At 47.3% G+C, this 17,681-nt stretch overlaps 1 protein-coding gene across 1 annotated transcript; it reads right to left on the bottom strand.

Annotated features, from left to right (window-relative positions):
• Positions 1 to 9,689: 9,689 nt before the first annotated feature.
• LOC132480958 (zinc finger protein 304-like) lies at positions 9,690 to 17,469 on the bottom strand. The gene is made up of 3 exons (XM_060085586.1): positions 17,064 to 17,469; positions 15,593 to 15,719; positions 9,690 to 13,643 (listed from the first exon to the last, which is right to left on the bottom strand). The coding sequence occupies exons 1-3, from the start codon at positions 17,094 to 17,096 to the stop codon at positions 11,821 to 11,823; spliced, it is 1,983 nt and encodes a 660-aa protein (XP_059941569.1). The 5' UTR covers positions 17,097 to 17,469; the 3' UTR covers positions 9,690 to 11,820.
• Between the last annotated feature and the right edge of the window lie 212 nt (positions 17,470 to 17,681).

Below are 17,681 nucleotides of genomic sequence, written 5' to 3'. Positions count from 1 at the left end.
CCTGCATCGGCAGGCGGACTCTCAACCACTTGCGCCACCAGGGAGGCCCTAGAGTTTTAATATCATTGGAATCTTAATGTGTTTACTTTTGTATTTGCCTTTTTCTTTCATGGTGCATAATTATCTTGAGAATCATCCAAGTTGCTGATGTGAATAGTTCTGTTTTTTTTTCTTTTTGCCATGCCACAAGGCTTGTGGGATCTTAGTTCCCCGACCGGGGACTGAACCCAGGCCCTGAGCGGTGAAAGCACGGAGTCCTAACCACTGGACCACTAGGGAATTCCCTAATAGTTTATTGTTTTAATTCCTGAAAAATACACTATTTGGATATACCACCCTTTGGTTGTTTATCCATTCATCTGTTAAATGATGGGGTTTCGTGGTTTGTTTCTGTTTTGGCTATCACAGATAAGCTTATTATGAACGTACATAAAATCCTTTATATGAATATATGGTTTCATATTCTAAAGTGAATGACTGTACCCTTTTGCATTCCCATCAGTGGTATGGGAGCATTCAAGTTCCCCTATATTCTTCACCTGCACTTGGCTGTTATATTATATATGTATTAAATATTAACCTGTTTTAAAAGTGTGTAGAGTTATCTTACTGTGGTCTGATGGCATTTCCCTAATGGTTCATCATGTTGAACATTTTTAATGTGTTCATTTGCCAGCTGTGTATCTCAGATGTTCACAGTAGTTATTTTCCAACTGGTAGTGAATGTTGGTTGATACTTCCCTTTTTATAATAACTAAGAAGACAATAAACGAAATGTGTTAGAACTTGACTTTTCTGAAGTTACTTTGCTGGGTGGGATGTTTGTGCTATTCCCAATGTACAGTCCTCATTAACTTATTCTCCATTACTTTTTTTTTTAAATTGATTTTTGGCTGGGTTGAGTCTTCGTTGGTGGGCGCGGGCTTTCTCTAGTTGCGGCACATGGGGGCTGCTCTTCATTGCGGTGCGCAGGCTTCTCATTGCAGTGGCTTCTCTCACTGCGTAGCACAGGTTCTAGGCACGCAGGCTTCAGTAGTTGTGGCTCATGGCCTCTAGAGCACAGGCTCAGTAGTTGTGGCACATGGGCTTAGTTGCTCTGTGGCATGTGGCATCTTCCCGGACCAGAGCTTGAACCCGTGTCCCCTGCACTGGCATGCGGATTCTCAACCACTGCACCACCAGGGAAGCCCCGTTACTTTCTTAAGTCTAGACAAGTAATAAAACAATGAATCGACCCTTGGTTGTAGTGTTTGCCAATTTCCCTGGTACAAATACTCCAACTGTGGCAATTTCAAGCTGTGAACATGAGGTTGTTACCAAACCGGGTAGCATTTCCAGAGGTGCACAAGCCAAACACTGAGACACCAAGGTTTGTGGGAGAGAAAAAATTCATTCACAGGGCAGCCAAGGGAGGAGACAGGAGAGCAAGCCTGAGATCCACCTCCCTGGAGTTGTGGTCCTTGAGTTATTTATGGGATAAAGACACAGGGTGGTCTTAGGTGTGGGGAAATGTGAAAGGGTGTGAGAAAAGGTGAGGTGATCGGTGTGTGCGGATGTATCTGCATTACATGCTTCTTCATGGGATGCATGTTCAGAAACAGTCACTTTGCACGATCTGAGGGTGGAGTTTTTGGCCATCTGATGTCCAAAGGGCATTCACTGAACACTTGTGCAGGCCAAATTTTACGGGTTGGTAATTGCAATCAGTCTTAACTAGCTCCAAGTGTGTAAGAGCTGACTCTTAAGTTCCTAAAAAACAACTGGGGGGACTTCCCTGGTGGTGCAGTGGTTAAGAATCTGCCTGCCGGGCTTCCCTGGTGGCGCAGTGGTTGAGAGTCCACCTGCCGATGCAGGGGACACAGGTTCAAGCCCTGGTCCGGGAGGATCCCACATGACCTGGAGCAACTAAGCCCGCGCACCTAGAGCCCGTGCTCTGCAATGAGAGAAGCCACTGCAATGAGAAGCCAATGCACCACAACAAGTAGCCCCCGCTCACCACAAGTAGAGAAAGCCTGCATGCAGCAACAAAGACCCAATGCAGCCAAAAAATAAAAATAAAAAACAACTGGGGCTCCCTTTACTATAGTGACCCATACATCAGAGGTGTGATTTACAGGGGTCGTTAGGGAGTCTTGTGATATTACTTAGACCATATGAAGCTTGGAGCATATGCAACTAAAGAGAAAAAAAAAACTAAAACGAGCTTAATCAGTGAAGGCAGTTTACAAGCAGAGGGGTTTTGGCAAGCTGTTCCCTTATCTGTAGTTCTATAAGACAAACTCAAGGATTTCTGTTACTCACCAGCTTCTGTTAACCCTATGGGGCATGGTTTCAAGGTCACCCAGTGTGGACTTGGGAAGATGTGAAGTAGCACACCATTATAGTCTGTTTCCATTCTACAGATATCCATAAATAACATTGAGAACATAGATTAGGGTAAAATGTAAAAGAATTCCGAAGGGACAAGTTTTGAGTATTTTCACTTGACCTGTGTAAAGGATGATATCACAGGCCTGAGTTGTCCAGTCTATTCATTCCAAAGAAATGTGTGGCACTTACTTGCCCAACTCCTGCGAGACAATCTCCAAGCTCTTGATACATTCACTAATAAAAGTGTCTATTTACCTGGTCCTTGGGTCGTGCTAGGCAGTTTATGCTAATACTGTGATTTATGGTGGGGGGGGTCCTTAGGTCTCTGTATCAGTTTGACATTTGGAGAAGCTAGAGAGTAAGGTCAGCCACACAGGTGTCCCTATGTGTGACAGATACTCCAAACAAACCTGGACAACACCAAGGCTTGTGTGAGGTTCCCTGGTTAGCAATCCTGCATGTGTGCTGTCACACATTACTGCTGTGAGACCTAAGCGAGGGGGCAACTGGAACCTGGCAATGGGGTCCCACTTGCACTCTGTCCTATAGCACCATCTTCCTTTGCTGCTTTTCATCTGTATCCTTTCACTGTAATAAACTGTAGCTACTGAGCTTAACTTTAACTTTCTTTCACCTGTAACAGATATGTTTCTCTAGAACTATTTTTTGGGGGGGGGCTGCTTGGGTCTTTGTTGCTACTCGCGGGCTTTATCTAGTTGCAGCGAGCTACTCTTCGTTGCGGTGCGTGGGCTTCTCATTGTGGTGGCTTCTCGTGGAGCACGGGCTGTAGGCACGGGCTTCAGTCGTAGAGCCAGTGATGGTGTCCCATCCAGTGACCGACACATATTTCTTTTTTTTTTTTTTTTTTTTGTGGTACACGGGCCTCTCACTGTTGTGGCCTCTCCCGTTGCAGAGCGCAGGCTCCGGACGCGCAGGCTCAGCGGCCATGGCTCACGGGCCCAGCCGCTCCGCAGCACGTGGGATCTTCCCAGACCGGGGCACGAACCCGTGTCCCCTGCATCGGCAGGCGGACTCTCAACCACTGCGCCACCAGGGAAGCCCTACTCCACATTTTGATATGTATTCAGTTCTTTTTTATTTACTTATTTATTATATAAATTTATTTATTTATATAATTTATGGCTGTGTTGGGTCTCGTTGCTGTGCGTGGGCTTTCTCTAGTTGCAGTGAGTGGGAGCTACTCTTCGTTGCAGTGCACGGGCTTCTCATTGTCGTGGCTTCTCTTGTTGCAGAGCACGGGCTCTAGGCGTGCAGGCTTCAGTAGTTGTGGCACACGGGCTTAGTTGTTCTGCAGCAGGTGGGATCTTCGCGGTCCAGGGCTCGAACCCGTGTCCCCTGCATTGGCAGGCGGATTCTTAACCACTACATCACCAGGGAAGCCCTCTAGAACTATTTTTCCCAATTTCATTGAGTAACTACATAATCACTGTTAGTAACTTTTTGTAATATTCATTTCAAGTATTTTTCAGAGATAATTTCAACTCCCTATGCATTCACTGTTGCTGCAATTTCAGGTGACCTGATAAATCAGTTCCCATCAAGGAGATGGGATCATGGAATCCCAAACCTTTGTCTCCTGAGTAGGATGCCCCCTTTGTACCCAGGCTTCGAAGGTTAGAAGGTCACAAGCTATCTTGGCAGGAAATGACATGTGATAATTCACTCTCCTTTACGGATAGGTTTCAATCCTTAAATATGCCTGTTTCTGAAAGTCTGCTGATTCCTGAATGCCAGACTTCCCAAAAGCTCATATGAGACCTGCTCTGGCTTTTTTTTTTTTTTGCGGTATGCGGGCCTCTCACTGTTGTGGCCTCCCCCGTTGCGGAGCACAGGCTCCGGACGCGCAGGCTCAGCGGCCATGGCTCACGGGCCCAGCCGCTCCGCGGCATATGGGATTCTCCCAGACCGGGGCACGAACCCGTATCCCCTGCATCGGCAGGCGGACTCTCAACCACTTGCGCCACCAGGGAGGCCCTGCTCTGGCTTTTTTTGAGGTGACTGCCTGACAATTAGAACTCTCCCTTACAGGCAGGCAAACAGGAAGTTCCCTTCTTTTGTTGTTGAATTAGATACCAAGTTCAATTCACTGTTAGTTCACAAGTTTGCAAACCTTTCAATGGTTCAACCTGTTAAAACTTAGTTATGAGTTTGGACTTGTGACAAACTGATACACATGTGAGATTGAAAAGGCAATATTTTCTATTCTTGCTGAACTTGCTGTTATCTATATTTTGTATATACTGAATACAAAAATGCAAAATGCAAATGTAAATTTTGTGATGAATTTCCTGAAGAGTGGATATTCACTAAATGTGGTAAAAGTCCTCTCTGAGGTCTTTGTATGATACGCAGTTCATTCAAAATTGAAAATGATGGACAGATTACTAACAGTTAAGCATGAGAGATGTATGATTTCCTCAACTAGTGTCAAAACAAGTGAAAAAATAATTTTTAAGACAAATTCAGATTAAGAAGGTAAAATAGGGCTTCCCTGGTGGCGCAGTGCTTGAGAGTCCGCCTGCCAATGCAGGGGACACGGGTTCGTGCCCCAGTCAGGGAAGATCCCACATGCCACGGAGCGGCTGGGCCCATAAGCCATGGCCGCTGAGCCTGCGCATCTGGAGCCTGTGCTCTGCAATGGGAGAGGCCACAACAGTGAGAAGCCCGCGTACTGCAAAAAAAAAAAAAAAAAAAAGAAGGTAAAATAGTAATAGAAGTTGTAAGGAGCTTCCACACTGAGTATCATCAGTCCTCCAGCTCACACTACTGTTGATCCTGTGTCTCACTAATCAACGTTCAGTGGACAAAAGGAACAAGATAAACTGGATGTATCCACTGTAGAAGCTATGTTACAACCTATTAGGTTTATTGTGGAAGTCCCACTGAGATACTGTCTGCACTGCCTGTCACCGCAGACCCCAGCCTTCCACCAGGTGCAGTACCCACAGATGTCCCTTGTGCCTTGCTGCTGAAGGGCAACTTGAGTCCGTGAAGACGTGGTAAGTCAGCAGTAGGTCTAAACTCTGCTCTGTGTTGAGTTTCATGGCTTTTCGTTCTCAGTTTGACACCTGGATTTTGTTGTTAGTTCCCTGTTGTTTGAGATACTTGGTGGATCAGGCCATTCCTTTTCATACCTTTTTTGATGTCCTTTGAGTTATGTTTTTTGGCTTTTTTTTTTCCTGGGCTGTCTGGACCACACAGGGAAGTTCTGTGTGCCTGTGTTTCTCAATAGCATAACTATCCTAAGGATGATTTGGGCCTTCAGTGGCCACTCTGGGGGACACTTGATTTGAACAAAAGGGTTAATTTGAAAGACACCTTTGAAAATAAAGTAAATAAGAGTTCTCAGGCCCAATGGATAGTATTTTTTCTTAGTATGCAGAGGACTCCAAATTAAATTCTGAAATAAAAGTTACATCACTAGGGCTTCCCTGGTGGCGCAGTGGTTGAGAATCTGCCTGCTAATGCAGGGGACACGGGTTCGAGCCCTGGTCCGGGAAGATCCCACATGCCGCGGAGCAACTGGGCCCGTGAGCCACAACTACTGAGCCTGCACGTCTGGAGCCTGTGCTCCGCCACAAGAGAGGCCGCAATAGTGAGAGGCCCGCGCACCGCGATGAAGAGTGGCCCCCACTCGCCACAACCAGAGAAAGCCCTCACACAGAAATGAAGACCCAACACAGCCAAAAATAGATACACATTAAAAAAAAAACTTTAAAAAGTTACATCACTAAAAGATTCTTTGGCCAAAACTAATGAGCACGTCGACCAACTTCAGCAGGAACAAAGTAGACTCATTCCCCTGTAAATCCACCCTCTCCTTGTCCTGCAGTAGCCCCCCACATCCAGCGCTCCCACCCCCTTATCCTTCTGATCTCTCTCCTTAGCACCTCTCCCCCGACTCTCTCCCTTGCTCAGACCCCCTACTGTAACCGAGCAAAAGCCAAACTGACATGGAGTGTTTGCAGCTAAGTGAGAGTGTGTTGCAGGGCACCAATCAAGGGCGTGGGAGACAAGTCTGACGCCCACTGCACGTGGGTCTTTGAGTCGCAGGGTTTTAGGGGGAGGAGCAAAGAGGCTGGAGTCAAATACCTGGTGACGTTTCTTAATCATAGTTTCGGGAATAAGGATGCCTATGGTTTACGAGTCTCTGGTCTGGTGGTCCATGACCAGTAAAGATCGATTGTATAGTAATTTAATCATTAAGACAAAAATATTTTTAAACTATAGAAGATTTTCAGACAGACTAGAAAAAATTTCTAATTTCAACAGTTGGGAGTTAAAGAGGTGCTGATGTTAAGAGCAGCTGTTTCATGTCATTTTACCAATGGTGTTAAACGTGAAGGTGGAGACCTAATTCAAAAATAGAACTTGGAATAATTAGCCCTGGGACATCCCTGGTGGTCCAGTGGTAAAGAATCCGCCTTACAATGCAGGGGATGCGGGTTCGATCCCTGGTCAGGGAAATAAGATCCCACATGCCACGGGGCAACTAAGCCCGCATGCCAAAACTACTAAGCCCGCACGCCTCAACGAAGATCCTGTGTGTGCCACAACTGAAGACCTGACGCAGCCAAAAATAAATAAAATAAAAAAAGAATAATTATCCCCTTTTGAACTATAAAACCTGGCAGCTCATATTTACAAGACAGGATCTGAAGAAAACGTGTCCTTGCAGACCAGCAGGGGTTACGGGGCCCACGTCCCAACCAACCACCTACTGAAAAGGACACTTGTAAATACTGTCAATAGAAGAGAAACTGGAAAAAAGGGTCTCCCATCTTATGAAGAAAAACCAAGTTATTTCAAATAACTCACAGATTTTCCCCATTTCAACAGTAACACTTGGACCATTGACTGACAAATCACAAGCTTTCCTCCTGCTCTGTGATACCATCCCTGTAAATTTAATAGAAAGAGACTTACTAAACTACACACTGCTAATTATCCTATGGGTAAAGGAGAAATTACAAGGGAAATTTTAAAAACAAATATTTTGAACTAGATGAAGATAAAAATGCTACATATAAAAATTGATGTGGGAACTTCCCTGGTGGCACAGTGGTTAAGACTCCGCGCCCCCAATGCAGGGAGCCCAGGTTCGATCCCTGGTCAGGGAACTAGATCGCACATGCATGCCACAACTAAGAGTTCACATGCCACAACTAAGGAGCCCGTGAGGTGCAACTAAGGAGCCTACCTGTTGCAACTAAGACCCGGTGCAACCAAATAAATAATTAAATATTTTTTTTAAAAAACCCAAATCTACAAACCCATTATCATTCATCTATATAGATGTAAAATACATTAACAAAATATCAGAAAACTGTCTTGGCAACATACACAAAGGATAATACAACGTGATCTGGGGGATTTGTCCCAGGAAATGCAAGGTTGGCTTAACATCTGAATATCAATTAATGGAATAAACCATAAAATAAAAGACAATAAGAACCCCCACACAGCCACACGATTAGTATCTCAATAAATGGAAAAAACTGGAACAGAGTGTAGAAATAGATCCACACAAATACATTCAAGTGGTCTTTGAAAAGGGAACAAAGGAAAAGGAATGGAGAAAGAAGTCTTTTCAACAAATGGGCTTTAAAAAGTGATCCAGGGACTTCCCTGGTGGTCCAGTGGTTAAGACTCCACGTTCCCAGGGACTTCCCTGGTGGCACAGTGGTTAAGAATCCGCCTGCCAATGCAGGGGACACAGAGTCGAGCCCTGGTCTGAGAAGATCCCACATACCGTGGTGCAACTAAGCCCGTGCACCATAACTGCTGAGCCTGCGCTCTAGAGCCCATAAGCCATAACTGCCGAGCCCATGTGCCACAGCTACTGAAGCCGGTGCGCCTCGAGCCTGTGCTCCACAAGAGAAACCACCACAATGAGAAGCCCCCGCACCACAATGAAGAGTAGCCCCCGCTCGCCAGAACTAGAGAAAGCCTGCACGCAGCAATGAAGACCTAATGCAGACAAAAATATAAATAAATACATTTATTTAAAAAAAAAAAGACTCCATGCTCCCAATGCAGGGGCTCTGGTAGGGGAACTAAGATCCCACATACCCCAGTTGAGCCTGTGCATCGCAACTAGAGAAGCCCGCACGCCACAGTGAAGACCCAGCGAGCCAAAATAAAAGTAATTAATTTAAAAAAATGCCAAGAGATAGTAAAATAGGTAATAAATTATGTATTCTGTTTATAAAATAAATAAACAATAAAAAAGTGATCCAGGGAATTCCCTGGTGGTCCAGTGGTTAGGGCTCCATTTCCACTGCAGGGGGCATGGGTTTGATACCTGGTAGGGGAACTAAGATCCCGTAAACTGTGCAGCACAGCCAAAAAAAAAAAGTGACCCAGACACACATCTTATACCTTTTACAAATATTTTCTCAAAACTATAAAACACCTCGAAGATAACACAGGAGACAATGTAAGTTACCTTGGGTTTAGCAATCACTTTTTAGATACAACACCAAAAACACAACACATGAAAGAAAAACTTAGTAATCTGGACTTGACTAAAATTTAAAATTTCTGCTCTGCAAAAGACACTGTTAAAAGAATATGAAGAGGGACTTCCCTGGTGGTCCAGTGATAAAGAATCTGCCTTCCAATGCAGGGGACATGGGTTCGATCCCTGGTCGGGGAACTATCCCACATGCCGCGGGGCAACTAAGCCCACACGCCACAACAACTGAGCTCACGCACCTCAACGAGAGAGCCCGCGTGCTGCAAACTACAGAGCCCACGCACCCTGGAGCCCACATGCTACAACTAGACAGAGAAAACCTACATGCCACAACTAGAGAGAAGCCCACGCACCACAACAAAGAACCTGTGCGCCGCCACAAAAGATCCCACATGCCGCAACTAAGACCTGATGCGCCCCCCCAAAAAAAGCTAGCCATCAAGGCTTGTTTAAAAAAAAAAGAATATGAAGATATTCATCATATATCATTAGGGAACTGCAAATGAAAGCAACAACAATATACTATTACTACACACCTATGTGAATGGCAAAAATCGAAAACACTGACATCAAATGCTGACGAGGATATGGAGCAACAGGACCACTCACCCACTGCTGGTGGGAGTGCAGAATGACAGCCACTTTGGAAGAGGTTCTTACAAAACTAAACATACTCTTACTATATGACCCAGTAAATCATGCTCCTTGGCTTGAACCCAAACGAATTGAAAACTTATACCCACACAAAACCTACACACAATGCATAATGCAGGTTTATTGATAAGTGCCAAAACTTGGAAGCAATCAAGATGTCCCTCAGTCAGTGAATGGATAAACAAACTGTGGTATAGCCATACAATGGAATCTTATTCAGTAATACCTTATACACAAATCTTCATAGGAGTTTTATTTCTAACAGCCAAAAATTGGAAACAACCCTAACATCCACTAACAGGTGAACAGATAAAAAACAAATGTGGTATATCTATACAATGGAATAATTCTCAGCAATACAAACGAACAACTGATACATGCAACAAATGGATTAATCTCAAAATAGTTACAGTTAGTGAAAAATACCAGAGTCCCACTCCCCAGAAAGTATATACCATATGATTCTGTTTATATGAAATACTAGAAAGTGCTTGCTATTACTTGTGAATTGTGAGAAAGGGGGTTAGAAAGGACTGGAGGGAAAGGATCATAGTGACGCAGGAATACTTAGGTTGTGTGGGATATCTCCATTATCTTGACGGTGTGGTCTCATCAGTATATACACACATGGTGAAACATAAAACGTTTTACACTTCACATATATTCATTTTATTTCATGTCACAGTACCTCAATAAAGATGTTAAGAACTAAATATTTCCCATAAAAATCCATATTTACCATTCCTCTTGGAAAGTCACATCTGCCCATGGTTCTGGTTCCAGCACATCCCGTCTCCCCACAGTTTAGGGGGATAAGCCCTGCCTCGGTATCAGCAATGAGGTCCACGTCCACTGCTGTCACTAGGAATGCTGGCTGGGTCAGAGAAGCCCGATCCCTGGATCTCCCTTTTGTCAGTGCTGGGGTTCCTACCTGTGCCTGTGATGGCCATAACGTCAACAGCCGAGGGAGGTATAGAAATCTGCAAACCTTTAGATTATCTACTGTGACAGTGCGTTGGCCACAGGAGACTCAGATGTCTGAAGGTCCTTACAATTTCTGTACCGTTCATGCCATACAGCCAAAATCGCATGGACATTTACAGATGCCTCCGTTAGAATAGGCACACATCCTCTCACTAGACACAGTCATCCCCACTCCATTATCTCAGTGTTTCTATACCAACTATGATTCCCATGTTGCCCTAAAAGGCTAAAAAGCCTTCCAGTCAATGATACTTGCCTATGGGATTCTGGACATCAGAGACTGGCTCTTGTACAGGCCCAGGAGACAGAAATCCCTCAAAAGTGCTGGGGAATATGGGACATTCCCTAGGAACAAAGGACCCAATTCATGTTGCTTCCACAAGCACTGGAGATTTCCACACCGACTGTGCCCTCCTCAGAATGAACTCTGGGCTCACAGGAAATCCTGACTTCTAGACCACAGGTTTAGGTGCACAAAGCTCTTCAGTCTTTTCTAACAAGCCTTGAGCAACAATGCAAACTAGGAGAAACTAGACTGAGAGGTGTTCTCTGCCATCCTGCTGTTCCTTCTGAGGCACATGACGTTGGTGCCAAGAAAAGGTGTTCCTCCCTTCAGGCTGGCGAAACCCAATTTATTCTCAATCCATTAGACACAGTGAACTGACCTCCCAAGAGTAAAAACTGCCACAGCAGGCCTTTATCACTGCACAAACCAGAGTAGCATGGGGCAGGGAGTTCCAAAGTTGGGTGACTTGAAAGCAGGATAAATAAGTCACAGCTATCATGTTACAGTCAACACTGTCAAGGAAGAAGGGAAATCTTGTCTGGTAATCACCAGCAGGTTCCAGTTCAGATCCTTTCGGCCAGAGATAGATCATGGTCACTCAGAACCCCGTCATGGGGAAGGAAATGAGGATCTTCAATACACTCAGAACATTCACAATCCCCTAGAGGGATCAGGAGAGACACCACAGGGGTCCACCTTTCCTGAGCATATTGGAGTAACTGACAGACACTGTGGGAACGTAACAGCAATGAGATGGCTTCCACCACAGGCACTGGCAGTGATATAACTGTCAAGAGCCCTGGACAGTTGAGGAAGTGCAATGCACCTCATGAGAGCTTCTCACCTACGTGGTACTTATCGGGAATCTCCCCGGGGTGGATGTACAATTGTACAAGGCAGACCTGCTGGCTCCCTCACAAAGGGCACTCACAGAGCTCTTCTCTGGTGTGAGTCCTAATACCTTGAGCAAGGATACAGCACATTTTCTGCACTCATAAGGGCTTCTCTAGTGTGAACTTTCTGGCTGCTAAACAAGTGTAACAGATGCAGCTAAAGGGCCATCAAAGCTGTTGCATTCATGAGGCCCTTCGCCAGTGTGAACTTTCTGGTGCCGAACAAGATGGGAGCTTCTGCTATAGGCTTTCCCACATTCACTGCACATGTAAGGCTTCTCTCCAGTGTGAACCCTCTGGTGAAGGATGAGGCTAGAGTTGCGGCTAAAGAATTTCCCACATTCACTGCACTCATAAGGCCTCACTCCAGTGTGGACTTTCTTGTGCTGAACAAGGTGGGAGCTACTAATGTAGGCTTTCCCACATTCACTACACACATAAGGCCTTGCTCCACTGTGAACCCTCTGGTGTAGAATGAGGCTGGAGTTGTGGCTAAAGCATTTCCCACATTCACTGCACTCATAAGGCTTCGCTCCAGTGTGAATTCTCTGATGCACAATGAGGTTGTAGCTATGGCTAAAGAATTTTCCACATTCGCCACACTCATAAGGCCTTTCTCCGGTGTGGATTTTCTGGTGCTGTACAAGCGTGTCTTTACGGCTGAAGGCCTTTCCACACTCGCTGCACTCATAAGGCCTTGCTCCAGTGTGAGTTATCTGGTGCTGAACAAGCGTGTCTTTGCAGCCAAAAGCCTTCCCACATTTGCCGCACACATAAGACCTTGCTCCTGTGTGGACTCTCCTATGTTTAATGAGGCTGGAGTTATGGCTAAAGAATTTTCCACATTCTATGCACTCGTAAGGCCTTGCCCCAGTGTGAATTCTCCAGTGCTCAATAAGGTGAGAGCTTTGGCTAAAGAACTTCCCACATTCACTGCACTCATAAGGCCTTTCTCCAGTGTGAATTCTCTGGTGCTGCACAAGGTGGGAGCTTCTGCTGTAGGCTTTTCCACATTCACTGCAGTCATAAGACCTTTCTCCAGTGTGAACTCTCTGGTGCTGAACAAGCGTGTTTTTGCGGCTAAAAGCTTTTCCACATTCGCTGCACTCATAAGGCCTTTCTCCAGTGTGAATTCTCTGGTGCTGAACAAGGTGGGAGCTTCTGCTGTAAGCTTTTCCACATTCACTGCATGTATACTGTCGTTTTCCAGTGTGAAATTTCTGGTGGGTTTTTAGGTGAGACGGGTGAATGAAGGCCTTTCCACACTCCTTACACACATGTGAAATTTCTCCACTATGAATTTTATTGTGATGAATAAGAGCCGATTTCTCCTTGGACAGATTTCCACATGGTAGGCACCTAAAAGCTCGCACTTCAGCCTGAGTTATCTGGTTGTCAAGGAGAGTGAAGGTGTTCAGGAAGGCTTTCCCATTGTCACTGCAATTGAGAAGCACCAGTTCATCATGGTCTCCCTGGTGTCGCCCGAGTCTGGAGCTCTGTGGAAAGGGCTCCATGAACTCAGCCCTTCTGCACGGACTCATTCCATTGTGAGTACTTTGGTGCTGGAAGAGGCCAGAGCTATCCGGCAAGTCCATCCCTTCCTCCCTGCAAGTAAAAGGCCTCCCTAACATGTGGACAGCACAGCTCTTCACAAGTAAGGCCCCATCATCATCCCTTCTGACTGGATTCTTCCCACTATATTGCTTCTGATGCTGATAAAAGTTTTCACTGAACAGGAATCCTCGCCCACAGGAGTCACATGTGTACAGTTTCGGTGCAGGGCATGATCCCTGGTGTTCAGCCAGGTGCAAAATGTCTTTCAAGAGTGGGTCACATATCTCACGTGGGTGGGCTTTCTGGATAAATGGACATGACTCAGGAGTCCTGACCTCTGATACTCCTACAAAAACGCTCTGCTCAGAAGGAGCCCCCTCACTGTTTGATTCACACCAACAACCTGAAAGCAAAGAAATGCTAGTGAAGGACATGTTCACTTTGGTGGGAAGCAGCAACTCTATCACATATGTATGTGTGACACACCAATGAATGAGTCCACTGGCTTTTGGCAGGATGAGGGAGCCAGGATCAGGGTGAGGAAGGGCCCGTTGTCAATCCAGGGCCTCTAAACGTCACAGTACGGAGGAACTCTAACGCTGGGTTAAGACACAATGATGGTGGACAGTACCAGAAGTAGAGGCGAGGTCTCCAACTCACTCCTCTACAAAAGGGTTTCAGCAGAGCCTCGGCTGCTGGTGTCAGGTGAGCTCTGTGCAGAAAGCTGTGTCCAGGCCCAGGAAAATCTGATTGCAAGTAAGTAGCTTGTTCTTAAGGACTACGTACGGATATGTGCACAACTCATGACACATTACAGTAGCCAATGTTGCAGAGCAATGCGGACGGGGAAGAGGAGAATGAGTGAGAGACATGGAGGCCAGAGAGGTGGGGAAACAGCCAAAGGATGGAAAACAGAAGAGAAACGTCAAGTGCCAAGAATGGGGAAGGAAAGGGAGAAGTGAGGTACTGCTATGTGCCTTGGCCAGAAAACACTGGTGAACACAAAGCAGGTTGACAGTACGAATGTGAACTCAGCCCTAAGATGGCTCTCTTTCAGCTCCCATGCGGCAGGGCCAGGCCGTCTCTGGTCTCTCTCACTGTGGCTGGAGTCAGGGCTCCCTATCAGGCACCCGGGGCTTCCCGCCCCTCTTCACCTGGGCAACTACATAGGATCCGGAAGATGGAAGTTGTAAAAAAAAAAAAAAAAACACACACACATAGGGGAAACTAACACAACATTATGAATCAACTATACTCCAAGAAAAAACAAACAAAACATAGAGCAGATAAATGGCCTAGACAGACCCATCCCACACAAAAAAGAAAATGTTAAAAAAAAAAAACCTGAAGGAGGATTTGGCGGAACATCCCTGTGCCTTCCACAAGCAGTGACCATGTCAGTACCTACAATTCCTGGCACAGTCATGCCCCAGGAAATCTCAGCCAGAAGATGGGGGCAGAACATGGACGCAGAGGCATCACGGATCTGGAAGTGCCCAAGCCAGGCAGAATCTGTGAAGCAGACTGAAAGGGCCCTGAACTCCTAACCCGATCCTGAAAGGCTTTGGGCAGAGGTGTTGGGACTGCTCAGCGAGGGAGGGGACACCACACACGGCCCAGCCTCGGCACCCACAGCGCCTACTCTGGGAACCAAAGAAGGGAAGGAGAAGAGTCACTGATCTGGCTGGACTGAAAGAGCTGCCCCAAGGGAAGTGGGGAAAAGCAAACCCCAAGGACACTGGAGCGGGCATGAGGGCCTGTGGAAGGCAGCCTCTCCGATGGCCCCCAAGAATGCCTACCTCCCAGTATTCCCGCCCCTGTGCAGGCCACTTCCCTTGACCGTAGGCTGGACTGATTGACCCATTTCTAAGGAACAGAACAGGGCAAAAACGATGGGACCATTTTCTCCAGGTCAGGTTAGAAAAAGAACAGCCACCATCGTGGACATTCTCGCTTGCTCCCTTGCTCAGAGAAGGCACCTTCCACGTTACGAGGTGCACTACAGAAAGGCCACCGTGACAAGGAACCGAGGGAGGCCTTTGACCAACAGCCAGTGAGGAACTAATGCTCACGGGTCAACAAGCCGCAAGAAACTACATCTTGGAAACACAAAACATGAGTGAGTTTGTAAGTGGATCCTTCCCGACAATGGCCTTTGGATGAGAACACAGGTTTGGCTGACAGCTTGACTGAAACCTCATGAGAGACCCTGAGCCAAAAGCACCCAGGTAAGCTGTGACGAGCGAGGTTCCTGATACACTGAAAGTTACATAACGCATTTTAATTGTTTTAAGTCGCTAACTTTTGGAGTAATTTGCCATGTACCAACAGATAACTGAAACAGGGACTTACCCAGCGAGGCCACAAGTGCAAGGTTCTCCAGCATCACGTCACGGTACAGAAGTCTCTGAGCTTCCTCAAGGAGCTCCCACTCCTCCCGGGAGAAGTACACGAACACATCCTCGAAGGTCACACAGCCCTGCCACGAAGGGGACATTGAGCTCACAGACAACAGGACTCCCCAGTCTACCCATTAACCTACCCACCCGCTGGTCCCTATCCTCCCCAGCTGCCCAATTCAGAGGCGATACTAGACCTTAACACGACTATTGCCTGCTCTGTCCTGTCCCTCTGATCGCTGTGTGCAGCCCAGAACAGAACCAGACATCTGAGCAGATATATTAATATATTATGTAAGCTATGGGTCTTGCATGAGGGGCACCAAACACTCTCCTGCTGGCATCCTCCAGAACATGCCTCCCAGACACACCTTTGTGTTGTGTCAGTCCACATCAGTCTACACTCCTCCCAACATGTACATCACTCTGAACCACACCTTCGTCATATCGGGACCACACCCCATTAACACTGACAACCTTCTGATCCACACCATATGCACCTCCAAGGCAACCCCCACTCCTGAAGCCATTTTGCATACAGTATCCAGGAAGTACTCATGTCTTTATGCCAGGCACCACTGCCACCCAGGTGCCTGAGGATTCCCAACTCAACCTTACCTCCAAGCATTTACACATGCTGTTCCTGTGTCTAATACACCCTTCCAGTCCTCATCCTATTGGCTGCCAGAAGCAGGAGGCTCTTCACATAACTCTCGATCTAGATTTAGGATGCTGGGCTTGGAAGGACCCCTCCTTTAAAGCCCCCAGACTCAAGTGCAGGGGGCGGGGCAGGTGAAGAGTCCCAGAATCTCACTATGTCTCATCAGAAAATCTCCAACGACCCTAGTTTAAAAACATATACAAAATCCATACACCTCTCTAACCTCCACTGCCACCACTCTGGTCCACCCACCATCAACACTCACCTGGACTATTGCTGTAGACTCCATCCTGGTCTCCCTGCCCACCCTCAGGCTTCCCCAATCTTTCCACTCTGCTACAAGAGGAAGCCTGTTAACACCTATGTCAGATCACCTCCCTTCTCTGTTACAAACCTTCCATGGCTCCCGCCACCATCAGAAAAGAGGCCCAGCTCCTCAGGCTGCCATTCCAGGCCTGATCCCTGACTGCCTGCTCTCTATTCTCACCAAACATAACAGAGACCTGCGGTTTCCTGAACACTCCTAATTCATTCTCACCTCCAAGTGTTTGTACCAGTTGGCTCCTGGGCCTTGGAAACCATTTCACGCCTCACCCCGTCAACACTGGGAATGGGAACCTCGCCACATATCCACCGTCAAGGACCGCCCTTCACCGCCTTTATACTCAAGAGAAGGGAGCGATGAAGGCGAAGTGCTGAAAGCCCTAGAACACACCATCCCCTACACCTGAGGCGGTGACGGCTTGAGGGACCCTCCACTCACCTGAGCCAGGTCCCTAAGCGCCGCGGCCGCCATGGGATCCTCTGAGCAGAACCGGGTCGAGAAGCTGGTGACTGGAGCGGGCTCTGCGGGAGCAGCCGAACCCCCACCCCACACTGGGCGGAGTGGCCTCGGGACGACTGTCGCACTCAGAGCCCCAGGCTCCCCCTTGTAAAAAGGCGCTCAGGCTCAGGGTGCCGCCTCCGGAAGCGGACGAGGACGGAGGGCGGGTGCGAAGGCGTCGGAAAGAGCGCAGCCCCGGCTGACACCTCCGCGCAAGGCGGCCCGTCCCACGACGGGGACCATGGATCCTAACAACGGCGCGGAGGGAGGTCCTATCCTTTCTACTGTCCTTCCCTGTTCGCTTCCGAAGAGCCGCACGGAAGGCGGACCCCAGCAAGGCCTCCCAGCCAACCTCCACAGCCACTCCGGACAGCCCTGGCGCAAGCAGAAGACGTCACCGCCGCGACACCAGAAGTCCCGCCTCTGCCGGCAAGGGCGTCAGGAAACGCCCATCTTCCGGACTGTCATTGGCGCAGCGCGGATGCGCCGGGCACAGACTTCTGGGTAAAGGAGTTTGTGTCCTCATACCAACTAGGTAAGGGGCCCCTTTCCGGTTCT

The sequence above is a fragment of the Mesoplodon densirostris genome, chromosome 19 (assembly GCF_025265405.1).
Source record: "Mesoplodon densirostris isolate mMesDen1 chromosome 19, mMesDen1 primary haplotype, whole genome shotgun sequence".
Taxonomy (NCBI): domain Eukaryota; kingdom Metazoa; phylum Chordata; class Mammalia; order Artiodactyla; family Ziphiidae; genus Mesoplodon; species Mesoplodon densirostris.
The sequence above is the reverse complement of the archived record's forward strand: the minus strand, read 5'-3'. Positions and strand labels throughout refer to the sequence as shown.

Excerpts from the sequence above, each read along its gene's own strand:
- LOC132480958 (XM_060085586.1), bottom strand. The coding sequence starts at position 17,096 with ATGGCGGCCGCGGCGCTTAGGGACCTGGCTCAG. Across the intron at positions 15,720-17,063 it reads CGCTTAGGGACCTGGCTCAG|GGCTGTGTGACCTTCGAGGA; the intron begins GTGAGTGGAGGG and ends CCTTCGTGGCAG. Across the intron at positions 13,644-15,592 it reads TGCACTTGTGGCCTCGCTGG|GTTGTTGGTGTGAATCAAAC; the intron begins GTAAGTCCCTGT and ends CTTTGCTTTCAG.